The 24,849-nt window shown below is 37.4% G+C and overlaps 2 protein-coding genes and 1 non-coding gene across 3 annotated transcripts; 2 read left to right on the plus strand and 1 right to left on the minus strand.

The window, feature by feature from the left end:
- Positions 1–8,771: 8,771 nt before the first annotated feature.
- Positions 8,772–8,933, minus strand: LOC113781758. The gene has a single exon (XR_003469665.1). It is a non-coding gene; the product is annotated as a U1 spliceosomal RNA (small nuclear RNA).
- Positions 8,934–14,658: 5,725 nt separating this feature from the next.
- Positions 14,659–15,911, plus strand: LOC113781119 (auxin-responsive protein SAUR36). Its single transcript, XM_027326971.1, has one exon. The coding sequence runs from the start codon at positions 15,128–15,130 to the stop codon at positions 15,674–15,676; it is 549 nt and encodes a 182-aa protein (XP_027182772.1). The 5' UTR covers positions 14,659–15,127; the 3' UTR covers positions 15,677–15,911.
- A 1,164-nt stretch (positions 15,912–17,075) lies between these two features.
- On the plus strand, positions 17,076–24,072 carry LOC113779093 (ATP-dependent RNA helicase DEAH13). The gene is made up of 12 exons (XM_027324532.1): positions 17,076–17,224; positions 17,796–17,883; positions 17,965–18,039; positions 18,134–18,183; positions 18,293–18,353; positions 18,428–18,808; positions 18,929–19,288; positions 19,399–19,629; positions 19,768–19,881; positions 20,021–21,253; positions 21,839–23,445; positions 23,547–24,072. The coding sequence occupies exons 1-11, from the start codon at positions 17,202–17,204 to the stop codon at positions 23,315–23,317; spliced, it is 4,095 nt and encodes a 1,364-aa protein (XP_027180333.1). The 5' UTR covers positions 17,076–17,201; the 3' UTR covers positions 23,318–23,445; positions 23,547–24,072.
- The last annotated feature ends 777 nt before the right edge of the window (positions 24,073–24,849 follow it).

Raw genomic sequence — 24,849 nt, forward strand, 5'->3', positions numbered from 1 at the left:
TATGACCAAGAACTTCAAATGACCAGCATGTACTGCATATGTGATTTCTGGAGGAAGAAGACAAGAAACTCCAAGGCGAAAATGTGAGCTTGATTATAGTTATTGGTGCTTGGAGGATGTAGGTACGAGTACTCGAGTTTGCTTTTCCTTGAGGCTTGAAACCTGAACGAAAACTGGCATAGAAAAGGCGTTTGCTCCACTCATAAAGTGAAACTAGCTAGGAATAATGCGTAATCAAAAATTTTTATTGCCTTTACTTTTTAAGAAGACACAGATGATGCATACATAGGCATAACAGGCAGTAAATGAAAAAGAATGATTTATCATCAAGAATTTTCAATTATCCTCCAAGGATCTGTTGTTACTCATAGCATCATGCATCCTTATGTCCACTATTTGAGACTAAAGTTTAGTTTTTTTTAACCTTCCTACATAGATTATCAACTAAATCGAAGGATAACAAAGAAAAAGATGGTAACAATAACAGCACAAATTAACAACAAAAAACAAGCATGAAAAGCCTCGATCAACATATGAAACCGTCTAATCGACATACTTGGAGAAAAGCCATCCTTGAAGACTAAAAGCTTTAGCTACAATTCTTTTTTTTTTTTTCCTTTTAGGTTAGCTACAAGAGTTGGGGAAAGCAAAAACTTCAACAAGGATGAAAGAAAGATGGCATTCATGGCTTTTGAAACCAAGGCAGCCAAAAAATCTAATAAGAACCAAGATTGTCATCAGAAGAAGGTTGAAGAGTTGTGAGGATAAGAAGACAACCTCGAGAATCCTTTAAAAGTACTGAAAAATTCTTCGGAAAATGTTTCTTAATTGAATCCAAACTTCTTGCCAACCAATCAGTGAAGTGAAAGCATTTAAAATTCTTTTTCTGGGAAGTGCTCGTCACTCTCTTGCAACTTTTGAGCCCACTGAAGCAGACAGAAAAAGAAAAGCCTAGAAAGAATGTTTGATACAAAAGGGTTTTCCTCGGGAATTGAAGTATGCTCAAATTCTGGTTGTACACCTGACAAACTTTGTCTTCTTGTTGTCAAGAATGATCAGATCCCAAAGAAAAAGAAGAGAGAAAAGTTAGAAGGAAGAAAGAATATGGTAATCAACCAAGAAAAAAAGAAGCAAATTTGAAATCAAGCAAACAAAATGGGCTTGTTGTCCATTTTATGCTACGCTATACCTCTTCAAGAACCCTCTTCAACTGCCCTTTCTCTCTCTCTCTCTTTCTACCTCTCTCAGCTTGTGCACGTATTTATATGTTTCTCACACTAGGGATGCATTCTTTTTGAGCATATTGCTATGAGCTTGATTGCTGGAAAAGCTTTAATGCGGGAAAAAAGGGAGGCGGAGAAAATGGTGGCGATTGATTACTCCACCACCTCCCACCAGCAACTGATAGAGACCAAAACACACAAGCTATTAGCTTTGTCAGCTACAAAATACTACAACTGATCGATGAGGTTGGCTTAGGGGACACACAGACGGTGGTGAAAGAGCGTCAGAATCTGACGGCATGCTTCATTAGGTCTTCTTAAAGCCCTCCCCACAAACACACCCACCCGACCAAAGACTAACTCATGCTTTTACTTTTGTTTTAAAAAAAAATAATAATCTTCTTCTAGTAATTTTTTTTCCAACAATATTTTTTTTTTTTTGGGAGGTGGGAGGGGGGTGGGGTTGGAGGTGGTGAAGTTAAGGTAGCTTCATGTATAGATTAGAGTCTCATAAGTTGAGTTTTGTTCCATTCAAATTAGTTAGTATAACTGTTATAACTTTTAATGTAAACTCATATAATATAAATGTAAATTTGAATGTATTAATGCATACAACTAAATTGGCAATTACATCAAAACTATACAAATTTACATCATATATAATAAAAATTATACGAATTGATTTGAATTAGACGGAACTCAATTTATGAGACCCTGATAAAGTGTAACGATGAATACCCGTAAGAAAACTCCATTTACTGCCTAAGAACGTATGCAAAAAAATTTCGTGGAGTGTTTTCAATTATCATTTTTGTTTTTTGGCTTCTATTTCTCTTTCAAGGGTACAATTTTCCGACTCCCGAAAAACAATGGGAACCTCCTTTAAGCACGCTCTATGCACAATGAGTTGATATTTCCATAAAGTCTATGCCAAACAAAATATTTTTAAGAAACAAAAGAGACTGTACATTTCTTGATGCAAGAAACTGTGTTGTGTACAATAAAACACTCCGCACTGTAACATCCCAATCATTTTAGAGTTTTACCCGCATGCTGCGAAAATCAAAACAAGGTCTAAGGCTGCCCCTTGTGGTAATCCAAGGCGGAAAAAAAATATATATATATATATATATATATATATATATATCTACTGAAGTTAAAAATGCAATTTCATAAACTTATAAGGGGTTCCATGTGGTTCGACCACGCCAACCTGTATAAAAAACAACAACATCACGAAGAAAGGTCAGAAACTAAAAGCTGATTGGTCTACACCCTCTTCCACAACAGCTACCTTTTTGCGAGTTAAACAAGTATTAATTTAGCAAAGACAAGGGTACTCAAAGTACATTTCATAGAGAATCAAAAACTAAAATTGGTGTGGAAGAAGCTTTCCTAGGTTTTGGAGAGGGATTTTTTAGATAATAAATTATATGTTGAAGCCCCGACCGGCAACCGTAGGCAGACTCAGGTTGGTTGGTCTGCAATTTTTTACAATTTCCCTTTCACTAGTTGTAGGCCCCACAGACCGACCCAATCGACTACGACGGAGACCTCTCTCCAAATACGCTCACCTTTATAAATGATCAAGAAAATCAATTAAAAAATATTTTTGGAAACAAAAATTAAAAAGGAAATTGAAAAGGGCAAAACTAGCTTCTACCTCGGCTCGGCTTAGCCGTTATGATATATATATATATTTTTTTTAAAAAAAAGGCAGGTCGAGTGTGAGCCTAAGCTTGACTTGAACCCCGTTGAGATGTTGGACTGCGGGGCCCAATCAACGGAATGATGTGAGCTTCCGTCTCTGTTCTCGGGCCTTCGTTGGACGTGGCGGCTAACGGCCCGGCGTGGGCTAACTCTTTGATCATTGAGTTCACAAGCAGGCCGGTTTGTGCGAGGTGGGCCCCACGGGGTTATCCTTCCCCAATTCGGCTATTTTTTTTTAAATTACGGGCCCACCTTCCGAGTTGGGGTACTTGAGCTGAATGCCACGTATGGAATTTATTATAATACGTGAAATTAAGTGCTTGTGCGTGCCGGCAGGTTAATCCATCCCAGCACTTTTGCTCAATTGTAGGAAAAAGTGCACAAGAATTACTTAGTTTATATATAATAATTATTCTCATTCTTGATTGCTTTTTATAGTATTTACAAGTAATTCAGAAGTGAAGCTAAAGTTACAGACGCTAATATTACGTGGGTGGGCAGCTCGAGTCGATGCCGATCGAAGTTCTAGAATCCCAACACTGCATGGCATTTTTTGCCAATGATTCTTGGAATTGTAAATTATGAAACATTATTTGGTCCAACAACAAGGTGGAGATTGTTGGAGTTCACTTTCTGGTAGGAGTGACAGTACAGTAATGTGTTTGGGAGAATAATTATTTTGTGAAACCTTTATTAATCATTTGTATAATTTTCATCATTAGCGGATACGGTCATGTCATATTTATTTCGCACCATGAAATGAAATACAATGCATGCTACTTACTTAGTGTATTTATTCTATACCCCTTTTGGATGTGTGACAAATATATAGGAAGCTTTTTCGTTGCCCCTGATAGTAGTGTTCATTTCCCTATTGATTATATTATTGATTGAGCAAAGAGAAGGGATCGATCATTCATGTCATGATATTTTGTATTTCTTGATTATCACTGTCTAGGTCATGACTATTTATATATATATATATAACTTGTAATATGCATAACAAAATTATATGTGCTCTCATAATAGAGACGTTCCATAAGTTAATGCAGGTGGCAAAATCTCAGCAGCCAAAAAAAGAAGGGACCAAATATACGTGTTAGAAGAAGAGGACGCAGATGCTGGATGAATTTTGGCCCGCTCGAAGCAGAAGGGTGTTAGAACTAGAAACAGTACACCCTCACAAAAGAAAAAGTGAATGAGATCAAGTGCCATATGGTCTTATCCTTCATGGCAAGCGCAACAGCAAGATGGATTTTCTGAGCAATCCTGATATAAACAGGCGAAATAGGGAAGCAGAGGTGCCTAATTGATACAAAACGGTGCAATGTCTATGGTAGAAGAGAGGATGGAAAATCTCAAAACCCGTTCCTCAGGTCAAGTTACAATCAAGGGATGATAATATCCAAGTGGCAGTAATACTTTCAAGTTGAGGCCAAAGGAAGCCAACTTTAATGATTGCTCACATAAAATCATTATTCGTCGGCTCTCCACGTTTTAGCAAGAGAAAGGGCAAACAATCTCGCCTTGAAAAGCCCACTAGTCTTCTACTAGTGAAAGTGCGAGTGACTTTTGAATGTACTTCATTCCTTTCCCTTGCATGCTTCACGTTCACTCTCTTTGACATATGACAAACATAAAAGAGTTTTGCATTGTAAAGGAGAAGAATTACATTAAGTAAACGGGTCCACCGTGTCGATTTCCTATTGGTTCACCTACCAATTAGATCAAGAAAAATAAACTAAATTAAGCTTTTATGCTGCTAATTGCAACAGGAACCCTTACTTCATATGATGTATAAAAAAAAAATGGACGAATTTCTTAATCAAGCTTTAATTTAAGCTAATGGGGCATCATGAATCTAATTAATTAGTGTCACTGTCATTTTAGCATATCCTTATTAAAATTTTGAAAGTTTATTGTTAACTGTTAAAGTCACGAAACTTGATAGAAATGAGATCAAAGCAACATTAGAAATCGACCTTGTTTTAAAGTCTATTTTTGCTATCATGTCAAATATATGGTACCATTTAAGAGCACACAATACTTTCATTTCTTTTTCTTGATCCTGGCCTTTCCAAGTGTATGTTGGTTACCTGCTAAAGGGTATGGAGTAAAGCTTAGGCAATCTCGATTATACAAGTAGGCCATACGTTTCATTGCGATTTTCATTTTGTATAGCCATTGAAGTTTTACATCAAGAAAGACGACTCCTCACCCTCTATATCTACTACTCCTATGTTGTACACCATACCAGTGCCTTAGATTCGTGGTAGTTCCAATGATCATAGCATGCCTGGGATTATATTTTTCCCTTCCCTTTCAATTTGACTAGTTAATTAAATTAAAATTGCTAAACCGAGTTTATTTTGATATGTGGTAAAGTTAGAAATACAATTCATACACAGGGAATAAATTTGTTTGCAAAGTCCTATTATTACCAATTAATGTGGTTAAAGACTCAGCTATTTCTGTTGTCTATTCTATTAGCACGTGATTCTTTGTTGTGAATGGCAAGACAAAAGGTGAATGGCAAACATTTGCTTTCAACTAGACTTTCCTTGTCCTTGCTATGTTAGCAGGGGAGGAACGGAACGGAATTTGATATTCAAGAAGTGGGAGAGAAAAAAGGGAAATTTCAATCTTGAACTTCTAAGAGTCTAAACTTTAATCATTAGATCAAATTTTTATTGGCTCTTACCATGAAACTTCATTCAATCTGTTAAATAGTTAATATTTAAGAACAAAATTTTAATCGTCTAATAAAAAATGAAAAGATATCAATTTCAAAAGGGCGAGATTATAATCTACTACAGAGAATGTAGCGTGAAGTTTTTTCTTTCAGAATGGATGCCATAGTTATAAATAGCATGTAGATTAACAATTTACGTAGAGAAGTACAAAACAGAGAAAGTTACAAACTGAAAAAGAAGATAGTGAATGTTTCGAATGAATACTCTACTATATATCGCCTTGCAAATAAATTAATGACAAGTTGCTATAACGTACAACCTTAAAGTTTTTGGGAAAGAGCGAGATAGAAATGAAAGGAAGACGAGTAATTATCAATAAAACGCCTCTTCTGCAATGAGAGTACAATTTCCATCGGCAACCCCTAACCATCATTGATCCTCAGCAAGAACAAAAAGAAGTAAAAGGTGGATGAAATTCATTGGGATTCTGAGTTCTTTCACTTGATCCATTGGACTAGTCAACTATGCCTCTCTATTTCCTGTGACACACACACACATGCGCAAAACGGTGCCATCATGTAATGTGTGGTTTTCAACACCTAATGGGTCATGAGCGATGCAGTCTTATTGTTTTTAAACCCTTTTTTGGTTTGATTTTTATGTTGGGAATGGTGAAAGAAGGGAAAAGGGTAGCGAGGAATAATGTCATTAGGAAGAGATGGCATGATTGCTTTTTGGTTTATATGTCATCTTCAGAATTATACTACCAATTATGATAACAATTAGTACGCGATATTGAAAGGAAAACAAATAAAGGTGGTGTAGATTGAATCATTACTCTCACATTCAATTCTATCCGAGCAGCGTGGCGTCATTTGGAACAGTGGTCATCTAGTAAAGCTAAAATTATACGTGAAGATGCTTAGATTTGGAAAATGACAAGTAAATTGGACTCGTCTGAGAGAAACAAAAAGAAATATGCACAGAATAAAAGAGTCAACTGTTCCCATCAAAATGTATGGCCTACCCCGCCATCGATGCTTGCAATGTTCTTCTCTTCCGGTATTTGGTGCACTCGTATCCGCGTGGCAGTTCAGCTTTATATGATTATTACACATGATCCATCCTCAAAATGGTTAGTAATGTTTTCCTTTCTTTTTTTTTGTGTGTGAAGGAGACTAATCTTTTTCTTATCTGCCAGTAAGTTGTAATATCTTGGTCTCCTTGAATTGATATGCTTTCCAGCCAGTCAGATTCATTTAAACTTAACAACACGGATTCTATCAAAAAAACTGAGGAATTCCATGATCAAATGTACCATATACACCCTCGAATAAGGTAAACTTTGAATTTTTTGGTCTAAGTTATATGTGGCACGAACTATTATTTTGATACCAATCACATTCATGGTGAAGGAAACCGTGTGCAAATCTAAAGCTGAACCATTGATGGACCTACCTACTACTCGTGGCCAAGACCTCTCTCTTTCATATCCCTAAAAGCCAGAAGAACTTGTTGACTGGTATTTTGAATCCAAAACCTGAAAGCCGAATGAACATTCAAATGTGAACTGTGTTTCATGTAGCTCTCAAACCAAATCCAACATAATCAATGACTTGATCTTTGTGAGCTTGTCGCACAAAGCGGTCCCAGCGAATGGCTGTGGAAGGCAACGGGCCTTGAGCGTTGTGTGATGGGATCGATAGGCAACCTTTTCCTCAACCGTATACACACTTCTTTTTTCACGCAAAAAAGTTTGGCTACACTACTATTTATGAGATTTTTCTGTTGTGCGACCTAAGAGCGCAAAATAAGTACACCAAAAGAAGGAGTGGATCCATAGTAAAATTTTACTAATATTATCACCTACCTACTCTCGGAATTCAAGATGCTTTAGCCATGAAACTTTAGAATATTATAGACAAAAATTAAACATAGCCCCACCTGGCACAAGTAGAAGAATGCTGTCATCAATTGGTAGTATTAATGTTAAAAGCCACGGTCTCAAAGGACATCTTCTATGGTGAGAAAAACGAAATCGCCAATCCAAAAGGCAGCATAAACTGTTTCATGGATAACTAACTATAAGTTACAGTGATGGTTGTGGTAGGGGTGTGTTCGAGTTGAGTCCCTACTTGAGCTTGACTTGAGGTAAAATAACTAAGTCGAATTTAATTAAATTTAATCAATTCAAATCAAATTCAATCGAGCCTATTCGAACTCAATCAAGTTTAATTAAGCTCACGTAATAAAAATTAATATTTTACATATAATTTTGAATAAAGTATATTATTGACATTTTACGATAATAAATATAAAAAAAATTAAATTTTATATTATAAGAAACTCGATTAGACTCGTTGAATCTTCGAGTGCAAAATATTGAAACTCGAGCTCGACTTGTTGCTTTTATCGAGTAGCTCAAACTCGACTTCAATCTCGGTCAAAACGACCTTGAGCCAAACTGCTGACCAAGTAGCTTGCGAGTTCGAGTCAAAGCTACTCGGTCCAGCATCACTCCTAGGTTGTTGTAGTACAATATATTACTATTGTAGTGCTGAATGCTGAGACAACGAACAATTGTAGAATGATAATTTTTCTATTGTGTAAAGTTAGCTTTGAAAGTATATCAAAATTTTTGGATTTAGGGTTCAAAGTTGCACTTATTATTATTACTTTTTTCTCTTAGCTTTTCCTCCTTGAATTGAACCCTTGTGATGGGGAACTTGTTACCCAATTGAGAAAGTACTCTTTAATCAGGGTTGTAAGGGAGCAGCTTTCAATGACATAATTGATAACAGCGTTTAATTATAGGTAAAATTCGTATAACCCGAAAAAGGATTTAAGTCACATTCAACATTTTAACTAACAAAGACTCGAGCATGTGAAACACAAAATGCACCCCAGCGAGGTTGGGCCTGTTCTGTAGATGGGCCCTTAATTTAGGCACACAGACCCCCATTTATGTTAGGCCTGTTCCATAGTTGGGCCTTTAACTTAGAGCTTAGACGCTTTCTTGATTGCTCAAATCGGCCACGAGCTATAGGCTTTTCATTATTCATTAAATTGTTTCCTAATCGCCAAGAACAATAGACCTCATTGTTTTGGGCCGTCCAGAGGCGAAACGTTTAAGACTTAGAATTGGGTAGGGGCCGCGCGAACGCAGGCCCCCGCTGCCACAAATTATGACGTAGGCTCTGCCACTTGGGCAGACCTTAGGCTGGCACCCCTCCCAAGTGCAATGGAGGTCACCAGACCTAGGCCATGGACCACGTTGATCGCCCATCGACCCCGTCCAGGTAAGTATGTTTTCCAATTCTCCCCCTTCCCTCTTTATAGTACTCAGTTGCCTATCCCTGCTGATCAACACGTCGATGTGGGAAGGAACCTCTTAAAACGCTACCAAAATAAGCAGCTGGCTGCAAAACTCTCCTCCCCTTCCCCCCTTGGATTGTTTACCTATTCTCGTTGTCTTTCCAGCCTATTCCCAGTTTTCATTAATCCTGCAACTACAGCTATAGAGGAAATCATCAGATCAATGCATCATTTGCTGAAAATGGTTTGTAAAACATGAATTAATCCTGCGCATGGCTAGCAAATTTTGATACAAAGTATAGGTTAATCCTCAATTTTAGTACATTGGAAAATGGATTTTCTTTGTATTTGTGTGTTTGCACTTTCCTTTGTCATTTTCTTTTATCTTCTTTTTTTTTTTTTTTGTTGGCTTTGGGAAGGAAAATTAAGATAAAAGTTCTGATAATTTTTCCTCATTGAAGTCACTTCTAAGTACTCTGTATATGTTCTCTTGCAACCCACTTTCTCTATGTCATCTTCATTAGATTCTCATAAGCTTCTCGGGGAAATTAATATAAACGTGCACGTAGTGTATGACTTGAGGAATATCCAATGGGCATCTATTCTTCCTTCTCAGAATTTTCTTCAGTGTAATGAAATTGCAATTTTAGTTGCTTGATTTGACTTGCCAAGATTCATTGGCAACGCAGCAGCATGGTTTCAGAATTCCAATTTTAGCTAAGATTCTATGCCACGAACGTGACTTGTAACATTTTCCACCCTTCAACATTCAGCTGATGATAAATGCCACGCCTAGCATTTTTTAACTTATGTATGACCAAGCTTCGAACGACAGGTAGTAACAATCAATATTACTGATTGGTTAAGTGCAGACATAATTAAAGTTCATGGTATTGTTGAAGTTGATTATACCTGCAGAACTGAATCTAGACAAACAAGCAGGGAGACCAACTTGTTTGCTTTTCAATTCACTAGATGTCGACAGAAATTTGATTCACTGCTAAAATTTCAACCCTGATGATGAAATATGAGCAGTAGATGGATAATGTTTCAGTCAAAAATGTGCCCAGAAGAAAAGGGACCAAATTTAGAGACAGCGCAAATAGAACTGTTAATTATTAAGATATTTTTGGCAGAAGTCTATTAGCAGGCAGCACCTAATGCGTCCTTCGATGCCGGATCCAAACTCTAAAACATAGAGAAATAGAATATTCTAAGATAGGGGAAATAAAAGATTATTTGATCATTCAGGATAATCTAGCGGTTTAGAGGTTCAACAAATTAAAATTTATCAACAATGATGGATGGTGAAAAAAAAAAATTTATGTAGTTTCTCAATAATTAATCTTTTTTTTTAATTTTGGTGGGAAATGATGGTTGATTCGTGTTTAGAATTTTAGGGATGTATGTAGATCCCAATAATGTGTAAAGCTATGTACAGTTTCAACAACAACTTCTTCTTGAAATTGATGTCCCTTAATAAATTTTACAACCATTGACGAACAGGCAAATTAGAATACTCCAGAGTCAGAATCACTTGCGCTCCTCAGACAAAGTTGCTTGCTGCCTTCTTTCTTTCATTTTTTGTTTTTATTTGAAGAATATTCTGGTGTGAAGTTGCTTGCATTCTTGCTTACAAGCTGAGTAAATTTCATGGAAACAACTGATTCACAAAGTTTCAGCGTAGAATATTACTTGAAGAACAGAATACAGATCCACGTCTGAGCAGACAATTGGAACACAGAGTAAATCTATTGCATGCACTCGTGCACTAATTTTAGTACCAGTAGGAGAATGACAGTTTCCTAGACACATAGATATGTGCGAAGCTGAGTCAGATATGAAGCTTTAAAGATCCCTGTGTGGTGCAGCCTAGACAAATTGGCAGAATCTGAGGAACACCAGCTGCCTTCTTTTGTGTGTGTGTGTGTGTGTGTGTGTGTACCTTACACTTCTTTAGACAATGACGCTGGAAAGACCGTTTCGTATGTACTTTCGGTCGCTGTAAAGCTCCTTAGTATTGCTTAACTTTTTTTTTTTCCAAGTTTCTTTTAATTCCTTTCAGAAATTGTTAAATTATTTGACTTGTTTAATTTTGATTAAGCACCGCAAGAAAAGCCTAGATTATAGGGACAGCGCAAATGTTCAGGATGCAAATTAATGACACCAAAAAGTGTGACATCCAAATTTTTTCCTTTTTTTTTTGTATTTTTGAGGGAAATAGTAACATGAGAATAGTTTGTTTTTGAATAATGAAAACTGTCACGTTCTCTTGTCCATGTCTATCTTCGAGTGTGTTTGATAAAACTGGAATTTGAAAACTAAAATCTAAAGTTTGAATACATTAACTTACTCAATTATTAAGTATTAAATCTAATATATTTGATTTACTTATCACTTAATTTTGGGAGCAAATTTTACTTAGGAAATTCAGTGCCACTTAATTAATTCAGATGTTCAATTTTTTATTATCTAACAGTCTGAATATGTTAAGATCTGAATCCAATAAATTTAAATGTTGAATTGGGTTATCAAACAGAGCCTTCGTCTTCTCAAAGTTCATTGTATAAGTACGGATCTCATTATCTGGTTCCGGGCAAAAGCTCCAGAAATTCTTCGAAATTGTTGAAATGGAAACCTAGAAACGAATTTAAAAGGCACAGACAAATAAGGAAGTAGAATTTTCATTCATTTGCAATTTGCATATAGATTGTATCTTGAACCTTAGCTAAGAGATTAATGTGTATTATTCAGGTTAACACTCGTGTTTCAAGGTATTAGCAATCATATTCAGGCTATACATACGCGTGCAATTTAACAGAAATCATCTCATCATAATAGAATTAATTGATAGTCTATAGTGACTTTAACAGAACCACTCTAATAAAATTCAGATTTAGATTTTATGGTTTAGTCCACCCAAAAGACTGAAATTTTGTACGTTGTAAATTCTTTTAAATCTAGAAGCTTGAATTTTAGCTAAACTAGCCGAGACAATGTGAACTTTTGGGACCGACAAGACTTCTGCGTTTAACCGAATTTATTTAGGATATTTCTACAATAGTGGCAATCTAGTAGGGTATTCTGTCAATTTCATCCACAACCAAAAAGGAGAATTGGACCATTCCATTTCCGAACCAACTTGCTTAGACACGCCAAAAACATCTGCTTCAATATGTATTCCCAGCTGCTTGTTGGGGTTCAATGGCTTAGCAGTGTTTTTTTTTTTTTTTTTTCAATCTTTTGGTCATTTGCCACCTCAACAGTACATAGAAGTTTCATCGTATCTTAGGGGACAAACTCCATTTTGCGCATTTGAATTTGTATCACTTTTTTACTTTGCTCTCTAAATTTTAATTTTGAACATTTTTTGCCTTGAACTTTCAAATTTACTCTATTTAAATCCAATCAATGACAATTTTAGCAAAATTAACGACATAGAGGACTCAAGAAATCAATGATGATGTACCAAAAGTAGTTAAAAGTGCCAAGGTATCATAACAAAAATAAAATAATACATTGTCATCAGTTTACATCATTTTTTTTATCTCATTAATTTTGTTAACAATATTAGTCATTGAGACTTTATAAATCAATGATAATATACTAAAAGTGGTCAAAAAAGCAAAGAGATAGCAGTTAGAACAAAATAGTACATTATCTTTAATTTGTACCACTCTTTATTTCATTAAATTTACGAATGTAGACATCAATTGACCTTAATTTGGATAAATTTGAAAGTTAAGGGTGCAAAGTGTTCAAAATTAAGAATTTAAGATGTAAAGTATCCAAAAAATGAAGTTTAGAGTGTAAAATGAAAAAGTGATATAAGTTCGAGGGTGCAAAGTGAAATTAGTCCTATCTTAGCAAAAAAATGCACAATTGATTAGCTTTTTTTTTTTTTTTTACACATACATATATAAAACAAAGGCCATTATTCTTAATAAATTAGTTAAAATCGTCCAATACGATTTACTTCATAAATGGTTTGGATTGTAAATTATTTGAAATATTTTTATTGTAGCACTTTTTGTGATGTGATGTGATGTGATGTATGTGAGATAAAAAAGTAATTGGGAAGATAAAAAGGTGTGTTAGAAATTGTAATGATGATGTAAGTAAATAAATTTTGGTTAATAATTCTCTATCCAAACAAACCCTATGAATATCACCGGCTAGTTTAATTCTTTTTTCTTTTTGAGAGCTTTAAAGTTCAAATAGCACCGATTTCAAACAGTTCCCACAATTGGAAATTTCAAATTGCGAAAGTGAATCAAGAGAATATGCAAGTAACGGACAATTTGGTGACCAAAATTTCATGGAAAGGGAAGGCAAATACGCGTAACTTTCCCGCGAAGGTTCCTCCGTCTCACGTTTATCATTCATTTCCATAACCCATCATTGTTCAAATCCATTACGTTCCCAGATGGTCAAAATTCAACCTTTCCGCAAAATCAATTTCTGTTCTTTTTCTTGACCTAATTTCGGTTAGGTATTTGAGTTCTCATTTGACAAGTATGACACGGATTTCATGAAGGGACATTGTAAGGTTCCAAGTCCCCGGCTTCGCTTTGCCTCATCTTTATTGTGTAAATTCCAAAAAAGTTGCAAAACCGGAATCTAATGTGTTAAAACGAGATAAACATTTTGTGAATAGGGAACCACCTGTTTGGCTGATTGAGGCGCTTCATACTCTGCAGTAGGAGATGCGATCTTATGGTCCCAGGCTGTATCCTGAAGCCATGAAGTTTTTAGCAAGTTGAGTTTGATCTCAAAAGTTATATAGAGAAATTATTTTTGTCTGTTAAGCTCTTTTAACGAACGCGCTGCTTAGCCTTTTGATTTGCTAAATTATTTTTGTCTGTTTTCAAATACATTTTTATGACATTTCATTTTTACCCCTCCTCCTCCTCGTCCTCTATCTCTCTCTCTCTCTAAATGTTAATGCATTTTTGTTATTAAAATTATCAAATTAAAGGAGGTATATGTAATATTTTAAATTTTAGTAGAGCTCAGTGAAATTGTCAGAAATCTCGGAGGAAGTTTCTGAAATCTGAAATTATCCCTGTAAAAAAGGTCAACGATTATCTTCATCAATCACTCATGGCTGAACTTGAAACCTTGAACATGGCCCGCAATTCCGCAAACATATCCGTAGCTCCGTACTGGCACAATTATCTAATCCTCGCACGGGTCTTGTGTCTGCGTTACGTGGCACAGATCTGGTGCTGCACACCTACCATCAGAACTAAATAGGAGAGCACTCACTTTCTTTGTCTTTTTCTTCTATTATTAGTTGAATTCTAGTTAGTACTTTCCTTCGTACTCTTCTATTATCTCCGTATATGAAATTTTCTCAATGTCCGAGACAGAGACTCAAATTAAACGGGGGAACAAAAAACAACAACCTATAAAATTTGCCGTATATATGGAGATGTGCCACAAAAATTTACCAGTACCACTATTTTATGCATCTTGTACTCGAAGCAATATATATATATATATATATATATTTATATATTTTTTGGAAAGGTACTTGAAGCAATATATATTGGAACATAAATGATAGTAAATCCTTTTATTCTAACATGATGTCATGTTGACTCCTGAGACACCATGCAGCCGCGGAGCAGCCTAGCGTCCATTTAGTCTATCTCGTGTTTCTGTATTAGTCTATCTCTCTCTCGCTCTCATTTCCGATTCAATAGTAGTATCTTTCTTCAGCTATTCTCTTCCTTTATATTGCCTTTGCCCCTTATCGTCCCCCCGTCCCCTCTCTAATTCTTCCAAATCCAAATTTGGCTCGACCTTCCAAACTGTTATGAAAGCTCTGACAAAGCACCGCTCACAAACAGAACCTTATTCTTCGAATCCCAACCATCTTGCATCAGTCTTTACACCATCATCAATTGCATCACTCCTGGAGTCTTCTTATCTTCATCTTACACTTTCTACAAAAGCCAAATAACCACAACGGACAACAACATTAGCATCCCAGAAGAAAGGAAGAAATAAGAAAAACATTTTAGTTATCCTCTTGAAAAAAAAAGGGTATTTTTCATGTATTGTTAATGGAGTGGAGAATTCTAATTCTCCATCCTTGACATTTTCTACGGCCAACCCATTTTAGAGCAGGATTTGAGGAGCAAACCCTTTTGATTTTCCAATTTTTTGTCAACTACAAGGATGCGAAAAAGTAGAGGACTCAGGCTCGGACGCAAAATGGGTCGGGTCTTTAAATGGTTCATTAATCGAAGAGCGCAGACGAGAGCCGCGTACCCAAGGCTGGGGTCATCTAGCTGCACCGGAGGAGCCTTGTCAAAGCTCTATAGCTGGGGCCGTTCGTTGAGGCTTGGAGCTAAAGGGCTATGCTTTGCGAAGCGGAAGCCGGGTTACATTCGGGTCGGGCAAGAACCGGTTGCGGAGTCGAAGAATTCAGTGAGTATACCCAAGGGGCATTTGGCTGTGTACGTGGGGGAAGATGATGATGAGACGTGCAGAGTTCTTGTGCCCGTGATTTATTTTAATCATCCTCTGTTTGCTGACTTGTTAAGGGAGGCTGAAAAGGTTCATGGGTTTGATCATCCTGGTGGAATACAAATTCCTTGTCAGAAATCTGAATTCGAAAGTGTTAAAATGAGAATTGCCGCTGCCGGTAGCGGTGGTGTAAACAGCCGTGGTGGGCGGAGCTGGAGACAGTTGCTGATGAGTCGGCATGAGAAATTGGACAACTGACGAGATAGTGATGTGGAGGGTGCCGTCCGCAATTCTCGTTTGGCTATTTTTCTTTGATCAATTTGGGGGCAAAAATATCAGGCGCCCTTCATGTTCTTTTTTTTTTGGAATTAATTTTCTTTTTTTCCCTGTTGCTATAGTCTTAGTTGATGTAATAGGCTATGGTAGATTTTTTCTTGTGCAAACATATTCTCCTTTGGGCCAATTATGAAAAGTAACCTTATTTTGAGTTTTATTTGCGCAGTTCTCCTCGTTTCAATTTACAATGCAAAATTTGATGCACTATGTTTGCATAGATACAGATTTTCGAGCAACTCTAAATTAGTCAATTACATGTTTTACAAATCATATTTTCATATATTTTATTTTTTTTACGGATACGATAAACCTATTCTATCTTATATTAGGGGGCGGACTTAAAGAAATCCAAGGGTAATTCGGAGGGGACTGAACCACCACCGGACCACATAAATACACTATGCATCCGCCAGAACTTTTAAAGCAAAACCACTTCATGTGATAATTGGTGGGAGGTAAGGGCCACCCGATCAAATTTTAATGCTTTGGTGGTGGCCGTACACCAGAGCAAAGGCAGGTGGTTTACAAATCATATTCTCATATAATCAGGGGGCTTTATGAACTAAGGTCTGACAAATTGAACCTAAGCGCAGTTCAAGTATCTCGGTTTCAATCCAAAACTAAACTATCAAAGCTTGAAGAGACGTTTGGCCATTAATATTACATTGATTGAAATGGCAAATGCAAAACGTAGCAGCACTCTTTTTCAAATCTGTCTGTTTTCGATTGAAAACCTCTAACAGACAATATGTTTTAAGTAATTCCTTAAAAAAATATATACATGTTTTAATAGTGTCTATGTTTTTGCCTTTTAAATAAATAAATAAATAAAAATCTTTGAGTCGAGACCATATAGATTTCTACCGTCAAACATGTTAATGTTATGTGTGATGCCCTAAAATAAGAAAGAAAAAAGATTTTTGCCTAATAAAATCAGAACAAGGAAGTACATGACCTTGTTCTTGCTTGTTTTAAATTTTGCAAAATATGATCACGGGAAGTAATTATTGAGCATAATCGCAATCAAGAAAATTTACTAATTATGAATTTTGATTTTTTTTTTTTGTTTACTAACAAAATTTATAACCTGAATACAAAAGTGTTCAAGAATGTCAAAAAAATTAATTATCTAAAATCAAAATTTATAATCAACTAAAATAAGCAATTGAGAATAAGACCTACTGCATTTCCACCACCAACGAAGAAAAGGTTGTGGGGTAAAATCGTCTTTTAATTAAAGAACAATGACCGGTTACCCAAACTATAAATATCGGTTTTTAAATTATTGACAGGGTTTACCCTTCGCTGGGTTTTAGCTGCATACACTTCTTAACGCCGTCGCTCCAACCGCCTTTATCATCCCTCTCCACCGCAGAGCCACCACCTGCGGCCTCCTCCGACCGAACAAGCAAGAAACCAATAAGCTCGAACTCGTTAAAGCTATCAAATGGAGGCCAAAGAAAATCCCTCGTAAGATGTTTCTTTTTGCATTTTATAGCATATGGTGCAGTTTGTTAGATTTTCTGTTTGTGGAGCTATGGTGCTATTATCTTTATAAGGGACTTCAAAGAAGCTAACTTGGGACTAAAATTTGACTCTTTTTAGCTGGAATAATTGGAACCCTTTTTTCTTTGTGGGGCTACTATATAGTTTTAATTGATTTTTTGCATTTTATTCCTTGTCTTTCCTCCTTGACTTTTACCTAGCTGCCTCTGCCGTCCATGGGTTTTTAGTGGAAATGCTAAAAAAGAATTCCTTTTTCGAAAATGCAGAATAAATGGGTTGATTAGGGGGCAAATTTGAATTGAACAGGAAAAATGGACCTTGTGGCCTTCATGAGATAGTAGATTAAAGGCATAAATTTTACGAATTGGGCAGCAAATTGTAGCTGAAAATAATTTTGAAGTTTCGATCAACATTGATTTAGCTTCAGACTTTCTGGTTGGTCTATTACTTGCTAAAGTTTGAATATTTAAGTTGTCTCCTATTGAGTTCCTAATTCTCTAATTGTTGCCAACTGAGCCTTTTTATGGTTATACAGTATTCAGGTGGACAATGAGGATACCAACAAGATTATAATGCCAGAAAAGGAAAAAAACAAGAATCAGAAGAAGCAAAAGAAAGATCAGGTATGTACAGCCAATGTACAGTACTTTTACTTCTTGTTCTGATGGAATATGCGTGAAGATTAATGGTTTTTATATCTCTAGGTGCCTGGAAAGCTTAGAGCTATATCAAATCCTAAATTAGGTAAGTCCCAGAAAAGAAAATTGAGGAGGCTTGAGGTGCGTGCATCTTTAATATTATGTCTGTTTGGTTCTTCAGGTTGGGTCCTAATTGTTTTGGAAGGGCTGAGGTAGTTGTTTTTCTGATGTGTAGGAGGAGAAGGAGAAGGCCTCTCTTTGGTCGCAAAGCATCGAGACCCTAGAGTGCGATCCCTTTCTCGTTTTTTTTTTACTTGTTCTAGTGTTGTTTCTGAGACAAACACCAACTAGTGCTTGAATATCAAAGTGAATGCTAGTATTTTTTGGTTCACAGGAAGTACAAAATAAGAGATGATGTCTATTCACTTATGTGGTCTTCACGAAACTTGGGCCAGGTTTATACAAATGTTCCCTAATTGGTGAATCAGGTTGATACTGGTTTATTAGCTAGCTTTGCTTCAAATTTCAGGTTGAAACTGTGCGTGAGAAACGCCAAAGGGAGGTGCAGTTTTCTAAAGCTGGTTTAGAATTGCCACATGCTGTTCAACCTTTCAAGAAGAGGACCATCAATGATTCTGCTTGTGAGATCGAGCATTGTTCTGATAGAATACAAGTTGCTTACAGCAATGAATCAGCTAAAGATAAAGAAGAAGCGCTAAATGCCATTTCTATCTCCTCACCATCATCTGAAGGACTAACTGTCAGAAATGAAGTTGGTACCTTTACTGGAGATGCTGAGGTTATGGTTAAGAAAGTACCCCATGACAATATCACGTTGGCATCTCCACAATCAGTGCAGAAGTGCCCATTCAAATGCAATTCTGATGATAAGGATATCAAAAAGTTAAAAGTATAGTTCTATTCCTATATATTAAAGTTTTTAAAGTTTAACTTCATCATAGATATGCAATGGTTAGGCTATAATTTAAGGCAAGGTAAATACTATCTATTGGCATTAATTCTTTGACAGGATAAGGTTGATGAAGATCCAGAAGTCAAATCTAAGAATAAGAGCATTTTAGCTAACTCACCTCCAGAAGGACCTATTACTGCCCTGGATGGAGTGGATGTGTTCAGGAGGAAAGAGGATGAAGCACAGAAAAATAGTCTTAACTGTTCCAGTTCCAGACCTTTTGCTAACTCTCCCCAAGAAAGGGCTTTGGTTGCCCCAATGGTGGTGCATGTATCTAGATCAAAGAATGTTGAGAACCAAAGAAAGAATCTTCCTATTGTCATGATGGAGCAGGAGATAATGGAAGCTATAAATGAGAATATGAGTGTCATAATTTGTGGTGAGACTGGTTGTGGCAAAACCACTCAAGTTCCGCAGGTAAGCCAGTTATTTTCTTGATACCACTGGTATATTTTGAGGATACGTGTGTTATGCTGGTTAGGTCTTTTCGGGAAGAAGTTCTCTTATCTCTTGCTTTTGGTATTTAGTTTCTCTATGAAGCTGGTTTTGGTTCGAAGCATTCTAATACTCAAGGTGGAATAATTGGTGTGACACAACCACGCCGAGTTGCAGTCCTTGCAACTGCAAAGCGAGTGGCATTTGAGCTTGGCCTTCGTCTGGGCAAGGAGGTTGGGTTTCAAGTCAGGCATGACAAAAGGGTTGGGGAGAATTGCTCCATTAAGTTTATGACTGATGGAATTTTACTTCGGGAAGTCCAGGTCTTTCTCAACTAATGCTCTTGCTCTTGCATGAAATTTTTTCCCCTTCAAATCATTTATACGACTTTTTCTTCTCTACTTTACACCTTCCATGCTAGGGTGACATCTCTAATTATGAAAATTTCCTGTATGTTGCAGAGTGATTTTTTACTGAAACGCTATTCTATCATTATACTAGATGAGGCTCATGAGAGAAGCTTGAACACTGATATACTCATAGGAATGCTTTCTCGTGTTATACGAGAGCGGCAGGTAATTAAAGTTATTTAGATTTATCATGCATTCATTTCCTTCCATCTTCCATCTGACCTGAGGCTATGAGAATGTTGTAAAGGTACTTGTGGTCTTTTTTTCTTTGCTTACGGGGGAGTTTGTAACTTTTTAATGTCAGAGAGAATTTGAGGAGCAGGAGAAGAAGGTTGTTTCAGGAGAATATATAAAGCCGGAAAATAGGATATACCCATTGAAATTAGTTTTGATGAGTGCTACTTTGCGGGTTGAGGACTTTGTTTCTGGCAAACGAATTTTTCATGTTCCTCCACCTGTAATAGAAGTCCCAACTAGACAATATCCAGTTACTATACACTTCTCCAAGAGAACTGAAGTCATAGATTATGTCAGCCAAGCGTATAAAAAGGTCTTGTCAATTCACAAGAGGCTGCCACCTGGTGGGATACTTGTATTTGTGACTGGGCAGAGGGAGGTGGAGTACCTTTGTCGGAAGTTGCGTAAAGCATCTAAGGAGATAGTTGATAAAGTTTCTAAAGTAAAAAATGATTCGACTTCAGTGTCTGGTGAGAATCCAGGAGAGTTAAATGACATGAAGGAGATAAATGAAGCATTCGAAGGTCATGACGATTCCGGACATGACATAACAGACCGTTTCAGTTCTTATGAGGAGGATCATGAGGATGTGTCTGATAATGAATCAGATTCGTCCCATGATTCGGAAGATGACAGTGATTTGGAATTCTCCAATCAAGATGAGAATTTGTTCAATCAGGAGTCTATGGAGTCTGACAGTCAGCTTGCAAATACTCTACAAAAGAATGGAAGCCTTGCTTCATTGAAGGCAGCCTTTGAAGCTTTGGCCGGAAAAAGAACTTTTGACCCCGACTTGGAGGGACAAAAGACGAGTTCGGTTGCACCACAAGGAGGTGTAGATGAATCTGGTTCCACAACAGGAAATACAGGGAAAATAACAAACGATCCTGTTGCTGGTCCAATATCTGTTCTGCCTCTTTATGCAATGCTTCCAGCATCTGCACAGCTTCGGGTATTTGAAGCAGTCAAGGAAGGTGAACGCCTGGTCGTTGTTGCCACTAACGTAGCTGAAACCTCTTTGACAATCCCAGGTATTAAGTATGTTGTTGACACTGGAAGAGAAAAAGTAAAGAAGTATAACTCTTCAAATGGCATGGAAGCATATGAAATACAGTGGATTAGTAAGGCTTCTGCTGCTCAGCGTGCTGGAAGAGCAGGAAGAACAGGGCCTGGGCACTGTTACCGCCTTTATTCTTCTGCTGTCTTTAGTAACATATTTCCTGACTTCTCATCTGCTGAAATCTCAAAGGTGCCTGTTGATGGGGTTGTCCTCCTTATGAAATCAATGCATATTGGCAAGGTAAATTTTGGTTCGAATTTGAGACTCAAGTCAAAAAATGGTTGGTTTGCAATTTGGGATATATTGTATTGTCATGACTTACATTTAGTTAAGGTTGGATCCATTGAGTTCAACAAGGCAATGTGGTAATGTGGAATTCCCCCTGTCAATCTGTGTGCTAACTTTAAATGACCTTTTTTAAAAAAAATTTTAACGGTTGAAGGGGAGAAGCTTACAAGGGAAAAGGGGGAATTTTGGAGGGGGGGGGGGGTTGTGAGTCGAACCAGGGGTCTCACTATCACTTGATTAATGTTCCTACCAGCTAAGCTAGATCTTGGGGTCAACTTACCTTTTTCTTTATTGTGTCTATTGTCATCCTCTCTTTTATCTCCCCCTTCCCCAAAAATTTTTTCGCACCCTCTTGGCTCTTCCAATTGTAACCATTCTTGACCCATTGCTATTTAATGCTTTAACTCATGAGGGTCTCATTTTGTTCGGTACAATCATATTCAGTTTATGTCTTTCTAGCACCCTCATTTCTTTGGCACAATCATGTTCAGTTTTTGTCTTTCTAGCACCCTCGTTTTTACCGTCATTTAAATTTAGGTTGCAAACTTTCCTTTTCCAACTCCTCCGGAAGCCACGGCCATAGCTGAAGCAGAGCGTTGCCTGAAGGTGCTTGAAGCTCTTGACAACAAAGGGCGGATGACTAGTATGGGGAAAGCAATGGCACGATTTCCTATGAGTCCTCGGCACTCCCGAATGCTCCTAACGGTAATTCAGATCATGCGAAATGTGAATGACTATGCCCGGGCAAATTTAGTTCTGGGTTATGCGGTTGCAGCTGCTGCTGCTTTGAGCCTATCAAACCCTTTCAGCATGCAATTTGGAGGAAACCACACTGATGGGGATGAATTTAAACAGGGTGAGAAGGCAGGCACTAGAGAAAATGGAAAAATTTTAGACAGGGAAGAAAAACAGCGGAAAAAGAAAATGAAAGAGGCTGCCAAGGATTCTCGTGCTAAGTTTTCTAACCCTACCAGTGATGTTTTGACCACAGCTTATGCTCTACAATGTTTCGAATTGTCAGCAAATCCAGTTGACTTTTGCTGTGATAATTTCTTGCACTTAAAGACGATGGAGGAAATGTCCAAGCTGAGGAAGCAGCTTCTTCACTTAGTATTTAGCTCAAATTCCTCAGATTTGCAGCATGATTTTGTCTGGATTCATGGGGGAGTAGATGATGTAGAAGGCGCTTGGAGGGTTTCTTCAGGGAAAAATCCTCTGTTTCTGAATGAAGAGGAAATTATAGGCCAAGCTATCTGTGCAGGTTGGGCTGATAGAGTTGCTAAACGGACTAGAAGTGCTTCAGGATTATCAGATGGAGATAGAAAAGTCAATGCCGTTCGCTATCAAGCTTGCATGGTAAAAGAAAGAGTTTTCCTCCACCGTTGGTCATCTGTTTCCAAGTCCGCACCTGAATTCTTGGTGTACAGTGAATTACTGCATACCAAGAGGCCATATATTCATGGGGCCACTTGTGTGAAATCAGAATGGCTTGTAAAATATGCTCATTCCTTGTGCAGTTTTTCTGCACCTCATTCAGATCCAAAACCATATTATGACCCTCAAACTGACCTAGTTTTCAATTGGGTCACTCCAATTTTCGGTCCTCATCTATGGCAGCTTCCACTTCACGGTTCACCCATCAAAGATGATATGGATCGGGTGGCTGTATTTGCCTTTTCTTTGCTTGACGGCCAAGTTTTGCCATGCCTAAAGTCTGTCCGGAAATTCATGGCTGCACCTCCAGCTAGCATATTGAGACCAGAGGCATCAGGTGTTAAACGAGTGGGAAATCTGTTGAGTAAATTAAAGAGCGGAAGAAGAGTAATTGACAGTCGTTCTATGTTAAGACAAGTGTGGAAAGATAAACGTATGGAATTGTTTTCAGAATTGCAGGATTGGTTCCAGGAAGGATTTCATGACCAATTTGAAGAGCTTTGGAAAGAAATGCAGCGTGAAGTTCTCTTAGATCCCAATGACCGCTTGAGAAAGTTAAAAAAAGCAAATAGGAGAGTATAGTCTCCTCTGACTTCTGATACTGAAGAGATTCCAATGAGGAGATGTTTATGATCTTTACATCTTCTGGATGAGCGGAGCATCTTATGCCTGCTGTTATATGATTTGCTACCATGCTAGATTGTTAAGAGGTAGTATTCTTACCTCTGATTGTCCTTGTTTATGAAGTTTAGTTCTTTGTCATAACAAAATATTACTTTTATTGAGCTGAAAGCTCGTGAATAATCACCAGGATTGCATAAGCTTGCAAGAATATGCTGGAAGACTCCCAAATCTTTTGATCTGGTTCAGTAAAAGGTGGCGAGATTGACACTCAGTCAGCTAAAGCGCTATGTTCTTCTTGCAGCCAATACAACCGCTGCTTAATTTGCACGAGATACAGAGACCATAACTACTGGCAATCTTTAGGGGATGGCATTCGCCAATACCCGTTGCTGTCCTCAACCGGGGAGTCATCAGGCTGCCCAAACAAAAGGACTGTCTTTGGTTGAGAGTGCATTCTGTCATGTCCAGTTACAGGGATTTTGTCTGATGACCAGATGTTGTTAGGAGGGAAATGAAATGTCGAACATCTCTTTGGTGTTATGAACAATAGAGATAATTATGATTTTCATTTGAATTAGACAAAGCAAGAAATTTGATTTTGAAGATTAAATTACAAAAGTCTTGAGATTTTAGTTCTTAAATTTCGAACTCTGAATGGTTTTCCAATTCTGGTCTGTACTGAACCGTTTTATCAAGCAGAATTGGATGTTCAACTGGGGTTCTCCAAAGCCAGCTATTTGCCTTTTATTGATACGTAGAAAGCCTTGGAATTCAGTGTTAAACCTCATATTTCTAAGTTCTCTATTCTGGTGGTCTTGAATTTTTTCTTTCCTATCAGGCTCTAGATGATGCTAATTTAACCAAATTACTGAGGTGTTCTCACTGAGTGCCGGCTTCAATATTTAGTGACAAGACCTTCCTCGAAAAGAAGTATTCCTGTTATGACTCTGTAAAGTTGCCAGCGATGCTCTTGCACCGGATACGGGGTAGGGACGGTCATCAGAAGGACCGTCCTTGAACAGTTCACGGCCAAGACTTGGCCAAAAAAAATTGTACGGTCCAAATTTTATCTTGTATCTCGATTTTAACATATGTGGGACCTACAAAATTTTGTTCTAAAGTTACACGTTATTAAAAGTAAGTTACATCATGTGCAAACAAAGTTACGCCGTGTACAAAATGCACATAATTGTCGTTCCTGCCGGTGGTCCGCTTGCACCAATGCCGGTTTAATCAGCTCATGCAGCATACTTCTGTGTTGATATGACTTTATCAGCCTACTAGGGAACCCTCCAATCGCAAAAGCTGATTAATATGAACTGCTGGTCGATGTGAACTATCTGCACTGGTGACCCCGTCATAGGAATGTAAGATTAGATCAACGATGATTATCTCATAACTGTTGACAAAAACTGCGCGTTATGTTCATGAAAGCTGCATGGTGGTCCTGTGGTTCTTATCTTTGACAAGATAAGCAGGAAAAATGTTTA

This window comes from Coffea eugenioides, chromosome 8 (assembly GCF_003713205.1).
Source record: "Coffea eugenioides isolate CCC68of chromosome 8, Ceug_1.0, whole genome shotgun sequence".
Lineage (NCBI taxonomy): Eukaryota > Viridiplantae > Streptophyta > Magnoliopsida > Gentianales > Rubiaceae > Coffea > Coffea eugenioides.

What these genes read in the sequence shown, in the direction of transcription:
- LOC113781119 (XM_027326971.1), top strand. Translation starts at nt 15,128, where the DNA reads ATGCGAAAAAGTAGAGGACTCAGGCTCGGACGCAAAATGGGTCGGGTC.
- LOC113779093 (XM_027324532.1), top strand. Translation starts at nt 17,202, where the DNA reads ATGGAGGCCAAAGAAAATCCCTC. An exon ending in CAAAGCATCGAGACCCTAGA is followed by an intron (nt 18,184 to 18,292) that starts GTGCGATCCCTT and finishes TTTGGTTCACAG; the next exon opens with GAAGTACAAAATAAGAGATG. An exon ending in AAACCACTCAAGTTCCGCAG is followed by an intron (nt 19,289 to 19,398) that starts GTAAGCCAGTTA and finishes TTTGGTATTTAG; the next exon opens with TTTCTCTATGAAGCTGGTTT.